The 16,456-nt window shown below is 36.9% G+C and overlaps 5 protein-coding genes across 5 annotated transcripts in view; 2 read left to right on the top strand and 3 right to left on the bottom strand.

Annotated features, from left to right (window-relative positions):
* LOC101302900 (putative caffeoyl-CoA O-methyltransferase At1g67980-like) overlaps positions 1-314 on the bottom strand; it is a 2,274-nt gene extending 1,960 nt beyond the window's left edge. Inside the window, exon 1 of the mRNA XM_004310165.1 lies at positions 231-314. Within this exon, the coding sequence (XP_004310213.1) occupies positions 231-314 (84 nt within the window). The remainder of the gene's footprint in view (positions 1-230) is intronic.
* Positions 315-1,463: 1,149 nt separating this feature from the next.
* LOC101307171 (putative caffeoyl-CoA O-methyltransferase At1g67980-like) lies at positions 1,464-3,247 on the bottom strand. The gene is made up of 5 exons (XM_004310023.1): positions 3,145-3,247; positions 2,628-2,713; positions 2,371-2,515; positions 2,109-2,240; positions 1,464-1,757 (listed from the first exon to the last, which is right to left on the bottom strand). The coding sequence occupies exons 1-5, from the start codon at positions 3,211-3,213 to the stop codon at positions 1,464-1,466; spliced, it is 726 nt and encodes a 241-aa protein (XP_004310071.1). The 5' UTR covers positions 3,214-3,247.
* Positions 3,248-4,666: 1,419 nt separating this feature from the next.
* LOC101302616 (sulfite oxidase-like) lies at positions 4,667-7,337 on the top strand. The gene is made up of 13 exons (XM_004310164.1): positions 4,667-4,787; positions 4,888-4,984; positions 5,116-5,231; positions 5,521-5,583; positions 5,667-5,703; positions 5,809-5,890; positions 5,994-6,112; positions 6,198-6,293; positions 6,371-6,481; positions 6,576-6,677; positions 6,774-6,821; positions 6,910-7,131; positions 7,233-7,337. The coding sequence occupies exons 2-13, from the start codon at positions 4,910-4,912 to the stop codon at positions 7,335-7,337; spliced, it is 1,176 nt and encodes a 391-aa protein (XP_004310212.1). The 5' UTR covers positions 4,667-4,787; positions 4,888-4,909.
* Positions 7,338-8,477: 1,140 nt separating this feature from the next.
* Positions 8,478-11,058, bottom strand: LOC101306880 (probable glycosyltransferase At3g07620-like). The gene is made up of 4 exons (XM_004310022.1): positions 10,517-11,058; positions 9,761-10,057; positions 9,570-9,665; positions 8,478-9,165 (listed from the first exon to the last, which is right to left on the bottom strand). The coding sequence occupies exons 1-4, from the start codon at positions 11,036-11,038 to the stop codon at positions 8,740-8,742; spliced, it is 1,341 nt and encodes a 446-aa protein (XP_004310070.1). The 5' UTR covers positions 11,039-11,058; the 3' UTR covers positions 8,478-8,739.
* A 2,687-nt stretch (positions 11,059-13,745) lies between these two features.
* The window catches only part of LOC101306592 (endoplasmic reticulum metallopeptidase 1-like), a 7,605-nt gene continuing 4,894 nt past the window's right edge, over positions 13,746-16,456 (top strand). The window contains exons 1-9 of the mRNA XM_004310021.1: positions 13,746-13,946; positions 14,152-14,237; positions 14,342-14,443; positions 14,586-14,692; positions 14,795-14,895; positions 15,041-15,128; positions 15,557-15,645; positions 15,968-16,107; positions 16,209-16,374. Coding sequence (XP_004310069.1) covers positions 13,746-13,946; positions 14,152-14,237; positions 14,342-14,443; positions 14,586-14,692; positions 14,795-14,895; positions 15,041-15,128; positions 15,557-15,645; positions 15,968-16,107; positions 16,209-16,374 — 1,080 coding nt within the window. The remainder of the gene's footprint in view (positions 13,947-14,151; positions 14,238-14,341; positions 14,444-14,585; positions 14,693-14,794; positions 14,896-15,040; positions 15,129-15,556; positions 15,646-15,967; positions 16,108-16,208; positions 16,375-16,456) is intronic.

The following is a 16,456-nucleotide window of genomic DNA, read 5'->3' as shown; positions in this document are numbered from 1 at the left end:
TTTCTTAATATAATTGATTTGTCATTAAATTGATTGATTATGAGAAATTCGTTTTGGGGGGGGGGGGGGGAGGGGGGTTAATGATAAAATTTAACCAACTTTTAATGATAATTAACTAAATTACACACTAAACTTCAAACTTTCCAAATTTTAAGGGGGGTTCGGACCCTTCGGGCCTAATATATAATGGCTCAGCCCCTGCAAGCAGCAAAATATGAAGAGTAACGTACCTTGAGAAAGGCAGGGCTTTTGAGTATGATCTTGTCTGGTAAGATTGGAAGTTTGAGCTTGTCTTCTTTCGTAGCTGCTGCCATGATATCTGAACAACTTAAAATTGCAAATTAGAACCAGCAAGATCGATCTTTTTAAAGCAAAGAATTAAGCTACTGCAAAATCATATATGCACGCATAGTTTGACATCGGAATGGTCATAGTTTTTTTTTTGGACGAATGGTCATAGTTGAGTAGAATGATCAATTACGTACCCTGCCAAACAGGCCCGCTAGGCTAGTTTCTATGCAAGTATATATGGGCGCACCTAACCAAGAAAAGCATTACAAGTTCAAGGATTTTAATTATTAATCACCCTCTTTCTCCATGCCATTTAATTAATCCCAATTAACCCTACAATTCAGACGGTTTACGTACTATAACATATGGTAGGTACAAAATGCAATGCATGCCTAACATCAAATTCAAATTTAAATGTTGTTTACTTGTTAATTGGTTATAACATGACCATGGTACAGTAGGCGTAATTCCTTTTTTAGTTACATTTGCATTTGATTATTGGGGGTAACCATATCTTGTTTTAGCTAGCCAATTAAGTAATTACAAATGAAAACGTATATATCGATCTTGTTATTGGGGCTAACCATTGCTTGGTAGCCAATTAAGTAGTCTCCTCTTTTAAGCAAAGTCGAACTAGAGCATCAAAGCCTCAATCGATCCTCGATCAGGGTTCAAATTTGTCAATCATATTTTACTTGACTACCATTTAGATTGGTGACACATGCTCATTTTTTTTATCAACAATCAACAATAAACACATGCTCATTTTTTTTTATCAACAATAAAGTAAAACAATTTGAAGAGATATGTGTCACTAATCTAGATAGTTATTATTGGGGTGGTCAAGTAAAAGGTGGTTAGCAAATTTGAATCCAATCGATCAGATCATAATTTGGGCTTTGTTCAAAAAAGAAAAGAGAGCAGGAAAAAAAAACAAATTGCAAGTCAGACGACTTAATTGAAACTCCAAATTGAGTTCGGATCATTCGACTCCATTATTTCTAAACGTCAGAATATGACATCAAATAGCATCCAACATCAATCAAAGATCATCGAGCTCGAAATGATGATAAAATCATACATATATAATTATTTGAAAATTATCTATTTGACTCAATAGCCTTATTCATTAGAGAGCTTCAACCTCGGTCCGAGTTGTTTCCTTGCCAAGTCTAGTAGAGGCGCCTGCAGAGGGTGAGGCCATCTCCAATGGAAACCAGAGCTAATTCGACTCGAGGATCAGCGGCTAGAAAATTGTTCACTTCAACCACATTACTTCTGCCTTTCCTTAAAGCCAATTCCTTCACATTCTCCTCTAGTTGTGCAACTGTCCCAAACCACAGTGTGTTATCGTAAGCTATGATTCCACCAACTTTGACAAGTTTCATCAGAAGCTCGTGATAGTTGAGGTAGTTTTCCTTGTCTGCATCCACAAATGCGAAATCAAAGCTCCCTTCTTCCTTGCCCTGTTTACAAGTTTAAACCCTAAATAAAACACAACACTTTCTAGCTAGCATATATAAAACATTAATAACTTCATCTTATTTTTACTTTTTATTTTTTCTGTATTGTTATTATTGTAAGTTATTTTACCCTGTTGGAGGTGTGTGTCTCAGTGTGTTATACAATGACATGCATATATTTTTCATATCATCTTTTTTTTTCTTTCTTGACGTTATTCTAAAAATAATTGTGAGGATGAAATGCTCTACTAACTAATAGTTTAACCGCACAATATCCGTATAATTAAGATGAGTATGTAATCACATAAAACTAGAGTTAAATACGTACATAATTATAATTAGTTGCAAACTTACACTCTTAATGAGATCATTCAGAACTGTGAAGGCATCTGACGCAAAGTAGTTAATTTTGTGATCCACCCCAGCCTTCTGGATGAATGGGAGTCCAAACTCATAGGCTTCTTTATCTGGATCTATTGCTGTGATCTAAAGAACGAAATTCTTGTGTTAAATAAAAGATTAAAGCCAATTAGCTAGTGTCTAGCTAATAAACGTACTATGTGCATGTGATTAAAAAGGGAAATAAGAACTGTAAAGAACTAATTATATTACTAACTTTGCCATCATTAGGTAGTGCAAGAGCAGTAGTTAGAAGAGAATAACCAGTAAATACTCCAAGTTCCAGTGTCTTCTTTGCATTCATCATCTTCAGAAGCATGGAAAGAAGCAGCCCTTCATCCACAGGCACATTCATAAGACTCCTGCACATATGTACACGTTCATCAGAATGTTATCGATCTTTGATATGATCAGGCTAAAGTTAACCTAATTGCTTCTGTTTCGATTCAAATAAACACGTACAACTATGTGTACCAGAACTGGTATTTCTCCAAGGTTGCATCCCTTAGCTGCTTCAATAACTCGTGTTCTCTCGGGTAGCAGCTTGTTTCTAGGATGTACTGGCATGGATACCATCATTAAAAAAAAAAAAAAGTTAAAGAAAAGGCTATAATAATTAGTTAGAATCCAATTAATTAGTTATTGACAAAGAGCCATTAATCATCACAGATTCACAGCCATTCTTGCTAGTTTAACATACAATTAATAGAGACGCATTTAGATGAAAATGAAGAATTGTAATTAACTAAGATGAATATCGAAGGAGATTAATTATAGCAGTTAATTATACACAGGCTCGTGTACAAGCTCGAGTAATCAAGTTCAAATTGAGGAAATTAAGGAAATACTGAAACCTTGAGAAGGGCTGGGCTTTTGAGGATGATTTTGTCTAAATCTTTCTCATGATCATGATTAGCAGCCATATTATATATAAATATGCATATGTACAAGATCGATCGAGTGCAAATTGAGGAAAGGAAAATGTTGGAACCTTGAGAAGCGCTGGGCTTTTGAGGATGATCTTGTCTAATTCTTTCTCATGATCGTGACTATCAGCCATGATGTATGTATTTGATCAGGTATAAATATATGAATGAACTGAGCAAATCGATCTTCTTCTATATATATAGACGAAAAAATTAAGAGCCAACTCTTGTGATAGAACGTAAGGTTGATCATATGAAGGAGGGACTGTTGGTTTTTTTGATGGAAGGAGGGACTGTTGGTTGAGCCAACCTTCTGCTATTACATTTAGGTTCAATAGTGAACTCTCAATGGCTCACAGATCAAAATCTTAAAGTGTCCATTATCCTTGATCACCATTATAATCAGCCATGCATTGTTTTCCAGTGTTCTAGACTTTCCACATCGGACCATCCTTGTGCCTTAATATGAAAGGTCCTAACAAAAACTTACAGAGAATTTATCCATTTTTGGATCTACCTAACTTGATGATTGGTCTCACACTCTTGTACATATACATATATTAGTATATATATGTATTAATGTATATCTATATCTATATCTAGGTGTTGAAGACTTGAAGGAACCTCAATGAATACGGACCTATTTATACGTCTGGAATCGTCAGAAATGCTTTTAAGTTCATATATATTTAAAAGAAAGTGTGTAGTTTCATTAATCAAAGTTTTAGGGCAGCCGCACCATTCTTTTTTTTTTCAAAAAAGAAAAAAGAAAAAAGTATGTTAAAAAAAAGAAGGATTTGGCTGGGTTTAAGAGGTTAGAAGCGTTTGGAAGTGATTTTAACAAGCACTTTTCAAGTGCTTTCTCATAGAAAAATGTTCTTCAGGTTCTTGACAGAACACTTATAGACAAACACTATCAAACATTTGGCAGCTGAGGTTAAATTTATATTGAAGAGTACGTTTTGAAAGATGTATATCTTAAGTTCAACTAAATTTGCCGTTGAATGGTATGTACCAGTAGTGGTGGGGGTTATTGAGAAATCACGCCGACGGTGGTGGTGATATTAACTGCACGTCTGGTGAGAAATGAGAATGGTTGTGGATGCAATAATAGAGCCAGCAAACATGTATATTGCAGTTGTAGAGGGACCATCCATCAATAAAAGCCAGATAATTTGACCTAGCTAGCAATTGCTTTCCAGAAGATCGAGTTCATCTACTGATATGATCGAGTACTACTGCCTACTGGAACTAATATTCCACAGGACCACACCATTACATGATTTACATCATCAACACCATCGTTTATACTATGTACTGCAGATAAAAAGTTAAGTGAAAAGCCTCATTTACTACTTACTAGAGAGCTTCAGTGACATTGGAGTACTTGTTTTTTCTTGCGTACATCATCCGGGCATGGCCATCAAACCACTCACTCGTATATTGAAAAGTTTACAAACAATTATGTGGTCTATCTGAGTTTGGAGCTTAGTGTTAGTGCTACCAACAACCAATCCCATATCTCCCACGAAGATATCTGTACCCCAAATAACGTCTCGGTACATTCTCACCATGTTCATCGGCTTAATCATACGAAACTCAAAGAATGTTATGAAAAAGGAAGAAAGAGGGTTCCGCGCCAGCACTATGCTACGTGCCAGAATGGAATTCGAACGTTAAAAAACTAAGCAATTATCAAAGCATTCTGGTATTTCTGCGATTCTTCTCCCATATATAAATCGAAGCTCGATAAGCCCGCAAATTAGCCTGAAGGCCAGTTTCTCTATATATCTGTGTTGTTCTTGCAGCTGCAGTTTAATCATAGTTAGAATGTCAGGCTTAAGAGCCCCATCAAATTATTCTGAAGAACCACCTCGCCATCCAAGTCTCATGGTAAATTCCCAGGTCAGTTCACTAACTCATTCGTGTCTTTGATCTTGTACAAGTACAAATTTACTGTCTGTTGCTGTGGTTTTCGACGTCGTTTTGAGTTTCGAAGATGCTTTACTCCTGTTTAAGTGTGATATATACTGCAGGAGCCTTTCAATGCAGAGCCACCACGTTCGGCGTTGATAGCTTCCTATGTGACCCCAGTAGATTTGTTCTACAAGCGAAACCATGGACCAATTCCTGTGCTTGATGACACTGAAAGGTTAGCAAGAATTATTTAACTACATCCTTTTTTCCAGCTAGCTTTCCCAAATTGTTGGTTTGTATATGGCCATTTAAGAAATTGTTTGTAGAGTTATGGGAAAATTTATCGACAGCCTCATATTTAAGTTTGCTCCTATCTTCCCTGTGTGGCTGTAGTTACTTGTGTCTCAATTTCATAGTTTCAATTTATTTTTACAAGTTCTTGATAGCGAAGAGAAATATCTATCCTGTCACTAGAGAGTTTTTTTTTTTTTTGAAACGACTAGACTGATAGTTATTTGGTGTAGGTATCGAGTTTCTATATGCGGTTTGGTGGAAAAGCCTCTGGAACTGTCAATGGCGGACATCAAGTAAGTACTAATTAACCAGCCAGTGACTAATCTGCAGTTCTCTTTTACCTGATTCTGACCTAGTTGAACATAAATTTTATCAGGAAGTTTCCGAAGCACACTGTGACAGTGACATTGCAAGTGAGTTGGTTGTTTATGGATTTTGTGCTGGATGCTCTAACTGCAACTGTAAACTTTTGTCACAAGTAATGAGCTTGTTTTGGTAATTTCTTTCTAGCAAAGTAGTGTGCAGGTAATAGGAGGACTGCAATGAGCAAAGTCAAGCCGGTGAAAGGTGTTGGATGGGATGTTTCTGCAATTGGAACCGGTCACTATGCTACTTTTAAGTTTCATTCATTCACAGATCTTGTACTAAATTTAACCCTTCAAAACTATGATTATCTTATAGCTAGCTTCTTAATATATTTCAGCCATTTGGGGTGGTGCTAAACTTGCTGATGTTCTTGAACTTGTGGGGATCTCCAAGTTAACATCAGTGTCACCCTTGGGAGGCAAGCATGTTGAGTTTGTTAGTGTAGATATGTGCAAGGTGAGGTTCAATGTTTATACAAATAACAAACATTGTTCTTTACGATTGAGGATGATCTTGTTAAAATCCAATGTGTCTTGATTAGGAGGAAAAAGGGGGACCTTACAAATCTTCCATTCCATTAATTCAAGCCACAAATTTGGATGCTGAGGTTATACTTGCATATGAAATGAATGGAGAGGTAAATTTTGAACAGCTTTGCAATACATGGTTCGCAATCTCCAGATCACATTTCTTCTAATTTTTCTTATGCTAAAGACTCTAAACAGGGATCATGGATATCCTCTGCGTGTAATTGTTCCTGGTGTAATTGGTGCTCGATCTGTAAAATGGCTTAGTTCCATCGATATTATTGAAAAAGAATGCCAGGTTGGTTTTCCTAAATGTAACATAAGTTAATCATTTTTTACTGATATGACACGTAAATGGGTGGAAAATCTAAATCCTTCTATTGTGCAATTAGGGATTTTTTACACAAAGGGACTATAAAATGTTTCCTCCTTCAGTAAACTGGGAAAATATAGATTGGTCAACTAGAAGGCCTCAGATGGATTTTCCAGTTCAGGTATCCAATAAGCTTAACGTGAAGTATATCTGCATAATATATGTTATATAGATTCTTCAATCAAATGATGGATGTTAGGTTTGATCTATATCACAGTCTGTGATTTGTTCTTTGGAGGAAGAAAATACAGTAAAGCCCGGAAAGGTACGTGATCTGTTTGCATCAAGCAGAATGCATGGAGGCGACATAGTAGTCATGAGTCATGACTCAGCTTCCTCAAATGTGTGTGCAGATAGTAGTTCATGGATATGCAGTATCAGGAGGTGGTCGAGGGATTGAGCGAGTGGATGTGTCTTTTGATGGAGGCAATACATGGGAGGAAGCAATCAGATACCAGAAGAGTACTGCAGTCCCATATGTTGCTGATGATACAAGTACTGGTGACAAATGGGCATGGGTGCTGTTTAAGGCAGAAGCAGATGTCTCTCATACTACTGAGATCATCACCAAAGCAGTAAGCAACTATAAAACTATTGCTAATGAGTAATGACACTTTGTTCATGGCTTTCTGGTATATCAAAAGGTTATAAATCTTGCACACATTTTTTTTCACAGGTTGATATAGCAGGAAATGTCCAACCTGAAAATGTGGCTGTCATCTGGAACCTGAGAGGAATACTAAACACATCTTGGCACAGGGTTCGTGTTGAATGTGTGTAATTCCAGCACCAGGAATCAAAGCCTACCCCAAATCTGAACATTTCAGTACACCTTAAATCACTACTACAAGTTTGTGTAATTTAAGTAATCACTCTATTTGGAATATGTAAGATTCAGACTCCTAAATCCATGCCAGTTTGATTTCTTGTGGTTTTATATAAAGTTGAAATTTATAGTTGAATCATATGTTTGTTTCTAACATATGCGGTTACAATGATAGTTGTGTTGTAGGATCATATTAAGTTTGGTGATGTGTTATCTGAAATCCTGCAGTTTACAAATAAGTTGAACAATCTGATTTTGAACTAGAAATGGCTAGAAAATGGGAGTTCAACTTACAGCAATGGTGATGAACACAACTATACATGGAATTTAGAAGAACAACTCTCAATCACTTTTCTCTCGATCTGGTAGATAACTCACTGTCAACCATAGACGACATTTTCCTCAGGTTACAATAATTTGATTTACAACATGAAATAATTCTAATGATCGACTTATGCAATGACTTATGAAATAGGATAGTAAAAAATAATCACAATTTTGAGTATGAGAATACATATTCATAGCGTGATGCCCCTACACTTCTGAAGCTACATGAAGTTTCAATTTAGAGCTATACAACTAGATACTACACTATAGTGCTCTATAGAATCGAGCAATTCTGTGTTCTCATAGTACTTGTACAAGTGAACAACTATTATCCAAGGCTTCTGGAAAATCAGTGTGATGCTAGATAGCTATCAACTGTCTAGTGATGCTGAATTGCCTGAATTAAGCCGTGTTTTTTTCCTTTCCAACATGCTGCAATAAATCAATCAAAATGTGCCTGGTATATATACTATATTGATCTGTTGCCGCTATTTGGAACTGCCTAATGCATAAAACCGATCGAGCTTATGTCTGACTGAGAAGGACAGTTAACAGTGCACGAATGCAACAGACCCTATTGCTGTTGAATTATAGTAAAAAGAGCACAAATTTCATTGATTTTTCAGGTCAGAGGGTAAGAAATCAGCCGTCAATATATTCACACTCAAATGTTATGATATGTATTGAAGAAATATTAGTAGCAGTGTAGCACACAGACACAGTACATTATTGTTGATTACTTATGCAGTGTTTAGGGTCAAGAAAACCAGCAATTGTCAGACAATTAGTGAACAATCTAACCAATCAGCATGTAATACAAGCGGCACTGAAAAGTGGGGAAAACTTTTAGTCAATTGACACCTAGAAATGGTAGGGTTAAAGAATAGATAAGCTGCAAAACACTATTGAATTAGTAAACATTACCCGCAGAATCAATACGGATATTGTGATTCCTGTTGTATGCTTTACCCTTTAAAGGGTTGTCACTATGATGAGCAAAAAGATCAGAATGTACAACAAAAGCCAGAAATCACTTTTTCCTTCGCCACCAGTCTGGGATTTTCAACCTCTGGCTTCTATGTACAGCTAGTTTAACTGCAGGAACCTTGCGCTTTACCTGTCTCCAGAGCATATTGACTGCATCTTCTTTCTCTGGGGGGTAATGGAACTCAAAATGATGGGAGATGCTCTTAAGATGCCTATACATTTCCATCCATTTCTCCTTTGACAATTTCCGGAGCTCATTAACCATGTAACCAGGTTGTAGAGCCTCTTTGAACGAGAAGAATACTGAGAACTGGTTGTAGTCAAGTTCATCTTCAAATGGAAGCTCAATTTCATCACTCACAATGACAGGAATGCAGTGGCTCACAATGGCATCAAAAAGACGACAAGATGAAGGAGTGTCTCCAGCAGGGTGCAGACAAAATTTTGATGCACGCATCCGTTGTGTAGACTGATTCAACAAAAGAAGGGAATAGAAATATGAGATACACAGGATGTTTTCCTTAGTAAGACGACTAAAGACAAATTCCTCGATGCAAAAGAAACTTTATCCTTCTCAAAATGAACTACGTTTTGCATGCCACTTAAACCTACTTCTCAAGTAATAGAACCTATTTTAAATTCATTTTCTTGAAGTCCCTCCGACAACTATTCTCTTCAATCGCATGGAAGTAAGAAATCAAGTGCATTTATGAAAGATAAAATCGGTAAGTGCACAATTGGTGACTCAGTATGTATATGCTTTGATAAGATTACTAAAGACCATTGGAATATATAACTGAAATGAGGAAGAAACAATCATTTACACTGAGGAATCCTAAGATATACAGGTGATTCCACCTATGTACTACATACCAGTTTTATGTTTTCCCCAGTCGCAACACTCCGCTCATAGTGAACATCATCATAACCAGCTAAAACTTTTGCTAGTTTAGCACGAACAATGCCTTCCTGTATAGAACAAAACCATAGATAATCAACTAGGCTCAAAGTGGAAAGTTTAAGATGGGATGGATCTCTCTTAAACCACTTTAATAGTAACATACATCTTTCCTGTGTGTCCTTCCTTGGAAGAAAAGAAGCGTAGTGCGGGACTCATATGGATCTGAACTGTTATCATCTGTGAAGGACTCCACAACATGTACATATGGGGTGACCACATCTTTGCTCAGATTTGACATTACATGAGGGTAACGCCCAAAATCCACAACAATTTGAATAGATGCATTGATCTGTGGTCGAAGAAATCTGAAAGCATTGGGATGCGTCATAGGGATTACATGGTCTCTGCCCCCAGATCTATTCCAGTACTTGGATTCATGCAAAAGTTTCACTAAATCTATCTGAAACAACAAAAACAAAAAGCAAGATTTCAGAAGCTGGTTAACAAATACCAAACAAAAATTTGACAAGCAAAAACAGCAAAACTATTGATTCGCTGAAAAGGCTACAAATCATCACCACATTCCTTTCTAACATCCCAAATCTTGCCCTACATTTCCTTGTATAATTAACAATGACACGAGCGAAGCTGGATTCTGACCTATCAAACACTTCAATTCAGCTAGAGAAGCAAACCTAACGGTCTTTAACATCTCATCTAAGTCCTTATCGTATGCGAATCGCCTATAATCTCAGCAATAGAAGCTAAAGATCCTCATTTCTAAATCAATCAAAGACATCCAATCCAATACTTTCAACTACACAATTCAACTATTCAGCACAAAATCATCAAACTTGACCGGAAAAAAAAAATTGACCAGAATACGAGCTCAACAGTAAAATTCCGATCAAATTTTTACCTGCAACTGGTGATCAACCTCAGTCTCGGGATCATTCATATTATGACCGTGAGTATTAAAACTCAACGAAGAGAAAAACGGCACGAAGAACGCATCAGCCACCTCCGGATCAGAAACCCTAACAACCTCACTCCCCTCGCCGCCGTTCCCTTCCCACAGAACCGACCCCATCATCCAGTACTCCACACTGTGCTGCTTCTTCAGCCCGGAGTTCCTCGGCCACGGCGGCCACTCCCTCGCCGTCACCGGCGCCTCCTCCGCGCTCTTCCGGTTCAGCATCCCGACGTTGAACCGCCGCGGCAGATCGTACATGAACACCTTGAGCGGCGGGCCGGTGGCGCATAGCGACTGAGGAGCCAACGGTGAGGATTTAAGGAGAGGGATGAAGTAGGATCGCAAATCGACTGTGCCGATGAAGATGGAGTAGGAGATGAGGAGGAGCAGAGCGAAGGTTAAGCCAATTGCGGCTTTCCGGTACATTTTTATTTTTCCGAGATCTGATCGGACGTTAGTTACTATCATGTTCCATTTTGCTACTGCGCCCCAGTAGTGGACTTTGGGTGGAGACCGAGAGTATTTATTTTATGAGGGGGACTTTGATTTGGTTAAGGAGGCAAAAACAAATCGATATTTGGGGCCTTGCTTCTAGGATTGGATTGCGCTGCTTAATTTCTTGTACACTAGCCCACTAAGGTCTCTATCTTCCTCAGCAAATTATGCACATCTTGTTTTTCTATATTTTCATTCCTTCTAAAACAAGAAATTGTTGGGGGGTAACTAGAAATTAGTGACAGGGTCATTTCAACGATTTGATGGGATCTTGTCTTTAATTTTGTAAACTTACTAAAAAGCAAGTTTTGTAACTTTAATGTGATTAACAAACGGTTGTGTCTTTAAGTAACAATATTAATGTTTTGACAGTTAGAAACGTTAAACGCTTTGAGATTGTATTTGTTTGAGAAAGTGCAACGTCACGCCAATTTTAGAACGAAAACAACTCGAATCCACATGATTTCGAGGACACATAAAAAGATGATGTGTTAAAAAAAATGTGAGAATGTGTGGTAATTGCATTAGCCTTTATGAAAAAATTACTAGGTTTGCCAAGTAGAGGTGCAATAATCATGCTTGATAATTACAATCTCGGAAGATGATACATGCAACATGAGTGATCAAAATCCATGTTTATGATTGTAAGTTGGAGGATGATACATGCAACACAAATGACCATAACATGTGTATTTTGATTCATGTCGTCGTTATTTTTGTTACTGGTCGTTCAATATAATTCTTTAATTTTTCCTTGTTATGAATAAATAAATTGAACTAATAGGCAATTCACATAATTATATGGATGTTAATACATTGATGACACGTTTACTTACTTGGAACGAAATTCATCGGGAATGGAAGATGGAAGGAATGAGAGACGGGATGGAATGGAATAGTATGTGGATATTTCAATTCCATTGAGTTGTTTACTTATCACATGGAATTGGAATTAGAATATAACTAATTACGATTGATTTTGTTTACTTACAAAAGGAAAATATAATTAAACTAGTATGATTACTAAATTACCTTTTAAAAAGTTTGAGTTATTGCAATTATGTAAGGATATTTTACGTACAAAAAGTTCATTCCGGATAGTATCATTCCTAAACCCACCTCCCCCTTTGGTATTACAAATCTGAGTTATCAAGGAATCAATTCCGGGTTTAAAGGTGGGACACACAACAATTCTCATTCCACCAAGAGCAAGTAAACACATAAATTCCCTTATTCCGTAATCATTCCCTCACATCTCAATTCCATTCCAGATAAGTAAACGTGCAATGATTAGAGGGTCAATGAGAGTCATGAGGAAACAAAAGCATGTACTTCTACGTGATTGCCATTTCTATGAAATATAAATATGAATAACCATAGAAAAGGGGTGAACAAAAAGTAGTCACATCTTTCATCGATACACTTTCAATGAGCTAGTTATCCTCCCTATTATGGCCTCATTTGGTTCGCATAATGAAAAATAGTTCCTCTGGGAAAGAGAAAGAGAAGAAAGAAAATTCCCGTAAACTTTATGTTCTGATGTTTGATAACATAAAAAAAAATTAGATGAATGAAGAGGTAACTATATATGTCCCATAACTTTACGTTCTGATATTGTATAACATAATTGAAAAGAAAAGCACTTGAAACATATAAAAAATTTTAAACTAAGTCATCAATTTATGATGTGACTGAAAATTTGGTTGAGACGTAGCTTAAAGAACCAACATGAGTTTTCACCCACCTAAAGAACCAACATGAGTTGAATATAATCATAACGTTTCATAACTTTTTGACCCAACTTCTACGATCGTTTAGAAATCACCAATAACATCATACATTTCTCAATCTCAATAACCCCACAAGTTGGTTGAGTTTATCTTTTTATATAAATGTTTCGATTCAGTTTGCTTCTATTTTCCAAATGATCCTCAAAAAAGCCTTACTATTTTTTATTATTACAATCGAAGATAAACTATGGGGAATTATGGGGGAAACAAGACCAAATACTATTATGTTTGTTTCTTTTTCATTTATAAAACTGCGAGTAAGTTTTGGTTAATGATGGATGCGTGAGTTTCCATTATGAGACCGACAGCAATTTAGGTATGGTCCCTTCACAAAAGATGTTATCTACAAGATAAGGTTCGAACTAAAGACCTCTTATTGCTACGCGAATCACTTCTAGGCCTCGTTTGGTTCGCACAAAACAACCATCAGGTCTTTCCTACATTTGGTTCGCAGAAAGATAAGGTTCAAACTAAAGACCTCTTATTACTACAGAAATCACTTGCAGCCTAGTATGCTTCTACTCAACCAAAACTAATCGGACAATTTTTCATGTTAGAAGGCCCAATAGGAATTATAGGATCAAACAGAAAATCTTGCAAGTTGCAAGTCCTTATCCAAAAATCATAGCCCAATCTACTGTCTTAGTCGGTCGCCCAAGGGGGGCGAGTACTGCGAGGTCGAATCAAAACGTCATATAGCGGGACGTTGTAGCTACTTTTCGCTTTTCCATACATTTCAGTTCTCACCTCACCGTCTTCGAATCCCGCACGTCACTATTCTTCTTCTTCTTCTCTGTCACTCTCTCCGCGTATTTTAGCACGCAATTTCCAACCTATCAACCTCATCGATCTCCTCGTTCAACCTTTGAGGGATCGAAACTCAGCTGACAATGGCCGCCGGCGACGCGTCCGGCTTCAAGTTCCTGCTCTTTCTTGTCGCCATTTACGGCCTCCTCGCCGTGCTCGTCCACTCGATTCTCCACATGCGCTTCATTACGCCGCTTGAGATCGACGCGCCGCTCGATCGCTTCTCCGAGGCTCGCGCCGTCGAGCACATCCGTGTCTTGGCCAAAGACATCGATAGCCGCCAGGTGAAATAGTTTCTCTGGTTGGATATGAATTGTTGTTCAAACATGATTCTAAATTTTAATGCCATTTGATGTTAGAAATGTGGAAAAAATGTGGAAAAGTTAGAACAGTTTAGCTCGAAATTATTAGCAATAGAATTTTTTATTTTTATTTTTATAATACGGATTTCGAGTTTTTATTTAACAAGGTGATATGTTTGTTGAGTAGGAAGGGAGTCCTGGATTAAGAGAAGCTGCTCGATACATTACAGCGCAGTTGGAAATGTTGAAGGAGCGAGCTGGACCTAATCTTAGGTATTTGCGTAGATTTTGATGCACTGCGTTTGACTCTTGTGAGAGTTTATTAATGAATCAGAGTTTGGTGAAGTGAATGTGATGTCTGAATTTTCTATACACAGAGTTGAGATAGAAGAGACGGTTGTGAATGGCACATTTAATATGCTGTTTTTAGGCTATAGCATATCTCTGGGATACAGGAACCACACAAACATTGTGATGAGGTTAGTAATACGCATCCGATTGCTTAATCAGCTGCACTTTCGTTTGTTCTCTTATATTTGGATACACCTGTGGGTCTTATGGTTAGCATGGTTATAACTATGTAGTGAGATAATGTAGCTTTCTTGCTTAACTTAATGGCAGAATATCATCAGTAGATTCACAAGACTCTGATGCGTCAGTATTGTTGAATGGCCATTTTGATAGTCCACTTGGTTCTCCAGGTGCAAGTGATTGTGGTTCATGTGTAGGTGGGTACAGAAAAAAGTTCATCTGATTGTATCTACCATATTCACCATTATTTCACGATCATATCGTTGAACTTATTTATTTATTTTTCTATTTCTTTGTAGCATCGATGCTGGAAATAGCAAGACTTATTGTGGACTCTGGATGGGTTCCCCCTCAGCCTGTTATTTTTCTTTTTAATGGTGCAGAAGAGCTCTTTTTGCTGGTACGTGGTTTAATAAGGTTCAGTTGGGGAGCCAAATATTCAAAATTCAGCTACTCTGAAATCTTGTTTTGAACTTGTTAATTATTATAGTATCAGCTCTTTTTGATGTGTTTGATTTGAGTATATATCTTATATGCTATTTTAGGGGTCTCATGGCTTCATGAAGACACATAAATGGCGTGAAACTATTGGAGCTTTTATAAATGTGGAAGCGTCGGGGATAGGCGGTCCTGGTAGGATGTAAACCAATTGTTAATTACTTTATGCCAAATGTTTTAGTATGCTTAACTTATCGCTTCTACTGAAACTTAATTGGTGATCCAGTTCTTTTGCTTGACTATTTTAAGAGCAGTTTCACCTACAAAGCACAAACCACTTGCTTGGATGGCACAATTGTTATATCAGTTGGCTTGAAAAGATGAGACACATTTGTGCTCTAAAATATCTTACCTGTATTCAAGGAACTATTACCTTTTGCTGATTTATTTATTTATTATGGATTACATTTTAGCAGAAGTAGGTGAAGGTCTACAATATTTAATTATTAAAAAGATGAATTTTTCATTTGCATTTTTTATCGATTTGTGAAACTGTAACTTTTAATGTTGCAGCAGTTTTTTTTTATTTTTTTTATTTGATTTCTGTAGCTTTGATTTTGCAGATTTAGTTTGCCAATCAGGACCTAGTTCTTGGCCTTCTCAGATCTATGCTCAATCAGCAGTATATCCCATGGCACATAGTGCAGCTCAGGTTAATACTTTTCTTTTTCATGGAGTATCAGATATTAATTCTCATTTTATGATTGCAGCGTATTGATGATATCCATGTATTATCTTTCAGTTTTTGTGTTTTTATAACAATTTTCGTTTCCCTCGGAACGGGTACATCTTTGAACTGTCTTTAAACCATATATCATTTTTAAAATGCAAAGAATGAGAGTGATAATAATAATGTTATGATCTTCTAGTACCTTTTGTATTTTTAGATGATGACACTAAACCAGACACTATATGCTTTTTAAGTACGTTGTCTTTTCATTAGCTAGCTGACTTCTGAATGTGTACGTCTGCAGGATGTTTTTCCTGTTGTTCCTGGAGATACAGATTTTCGAATATTTTCTGAAGACTATGGTGACATCCCTGGCTTGGATATTATCTTTCTCCTTGGTGGTTATTTTTATCATACATCCTTCGATACAGTGGAGAGACTATTGTATGCATTACATCTGCTATTTTGGTACATATTTACTTACTTTGAATTTTCAAATTGCTTCGTCCCTAAGCACTTCCTCTGATACATCCCAATGCCTCCAGACCTGGAAGTATACAAGCTCGTGGAGAAAATCTATTTAGCATACTTAGAGCGTTCACCAATTCTTCTAAGCTACAAAATACGCTTGAAAGACATTCTAATTTATCAACTACCAAGCAGCAGGAGGTTGGACGTGCTGTTTTCTTTGATTATTTAACATGGTTCATGGTATGTTACAAGCTCATAATCTGTGGTACACAACACATTGCTTTTTAACTATATTTCATGAAACATTAGTTATTTAACAAGT

Source organism: Fragaria vesca, unplaced genomic scaffold, assembly GCF_000184155.1.
Source record: "Fragaria vesca subsp. vesca unplaced genomic scaffold, FraVesHawaii_1.0 scf0513160_u, whole genome shotgun sequence".
In the NCBI taxonomy this organism is placed as follows: domain Eukaryota; kingdom Viridiplantae; phylum Streptophyta; class Magnoliopsida; order Rosales; family Rosaceae; genus Fragaria; species Fragaria vesca.
This window is presented reverse-complemented; position numbering and strand designations above follow the sequence as displayed.

Bases quoted from the DNA above. Each gene is read 5' to 3' on its own strand.
- LOC101302616 (XM_004310164.1), top strand. From the start codon at position 4,910: ATGTCAGGCTTAAGAGCCCCATCAAATTATTCTGAAGAACCACCTCGC. The intron at 6,113-6,197 runs GTGAGGTTCAAT...TGTCTTGATTAG, and splicing joins TTAGTGTAGATATGTGCAAG to GAGGAAAAAGGGGGACCTTA. The intron at 6,678-6,773 runs GTATCCAATAAG...TCTATATCACAG, and splicing joins AGATGGATTTTCCAGTTCAG to TCTGTGATTTGTTCTTTGGA.
- LOC101306880 (XM_004310022.1), bottom strand. From the start codon at position 11,038: ATGATAGTAACTAACGTCCGATCAGATCTCGGAAAAATAAAAATGTAC. The intron at 10,058-10,516 runs GTAAAAATTTGA...TTGTTGTTTCAG, and splicing joins AGGTTGATCACCAGTTGCAG to ATAGATTTAGTGAAACTTTT. The intron at 9,166-9,569 runs GTATGTAGTACA...TTGTTGAATCAG, and splicing joins CTGGGGAAAACATAAAACTG to TCTACACAACGGATGCGTGC.
- LOC101307171 (XM_004310023.1), bottom strand. From the start codon at position 3,213: ATGGCTGATAGTCACGATCATGAGAAAGAATTAGACAAGATCATCCTC. The intron at 2,516-2,627 runs GTACACATAGTT...ACATATGTGCAG, and splicing joins TTGGAGAAATACCAGTTCTG to GAGTCTTATGAATGTGCCTG. The intron at 1,758-2,108 runs GTAAGTTTGCAA...ACTTGTAAACAG, and splicing joins TGAATGATCTCATTAAGAGT to GGCAAGGAAGAAGGGAGCTT.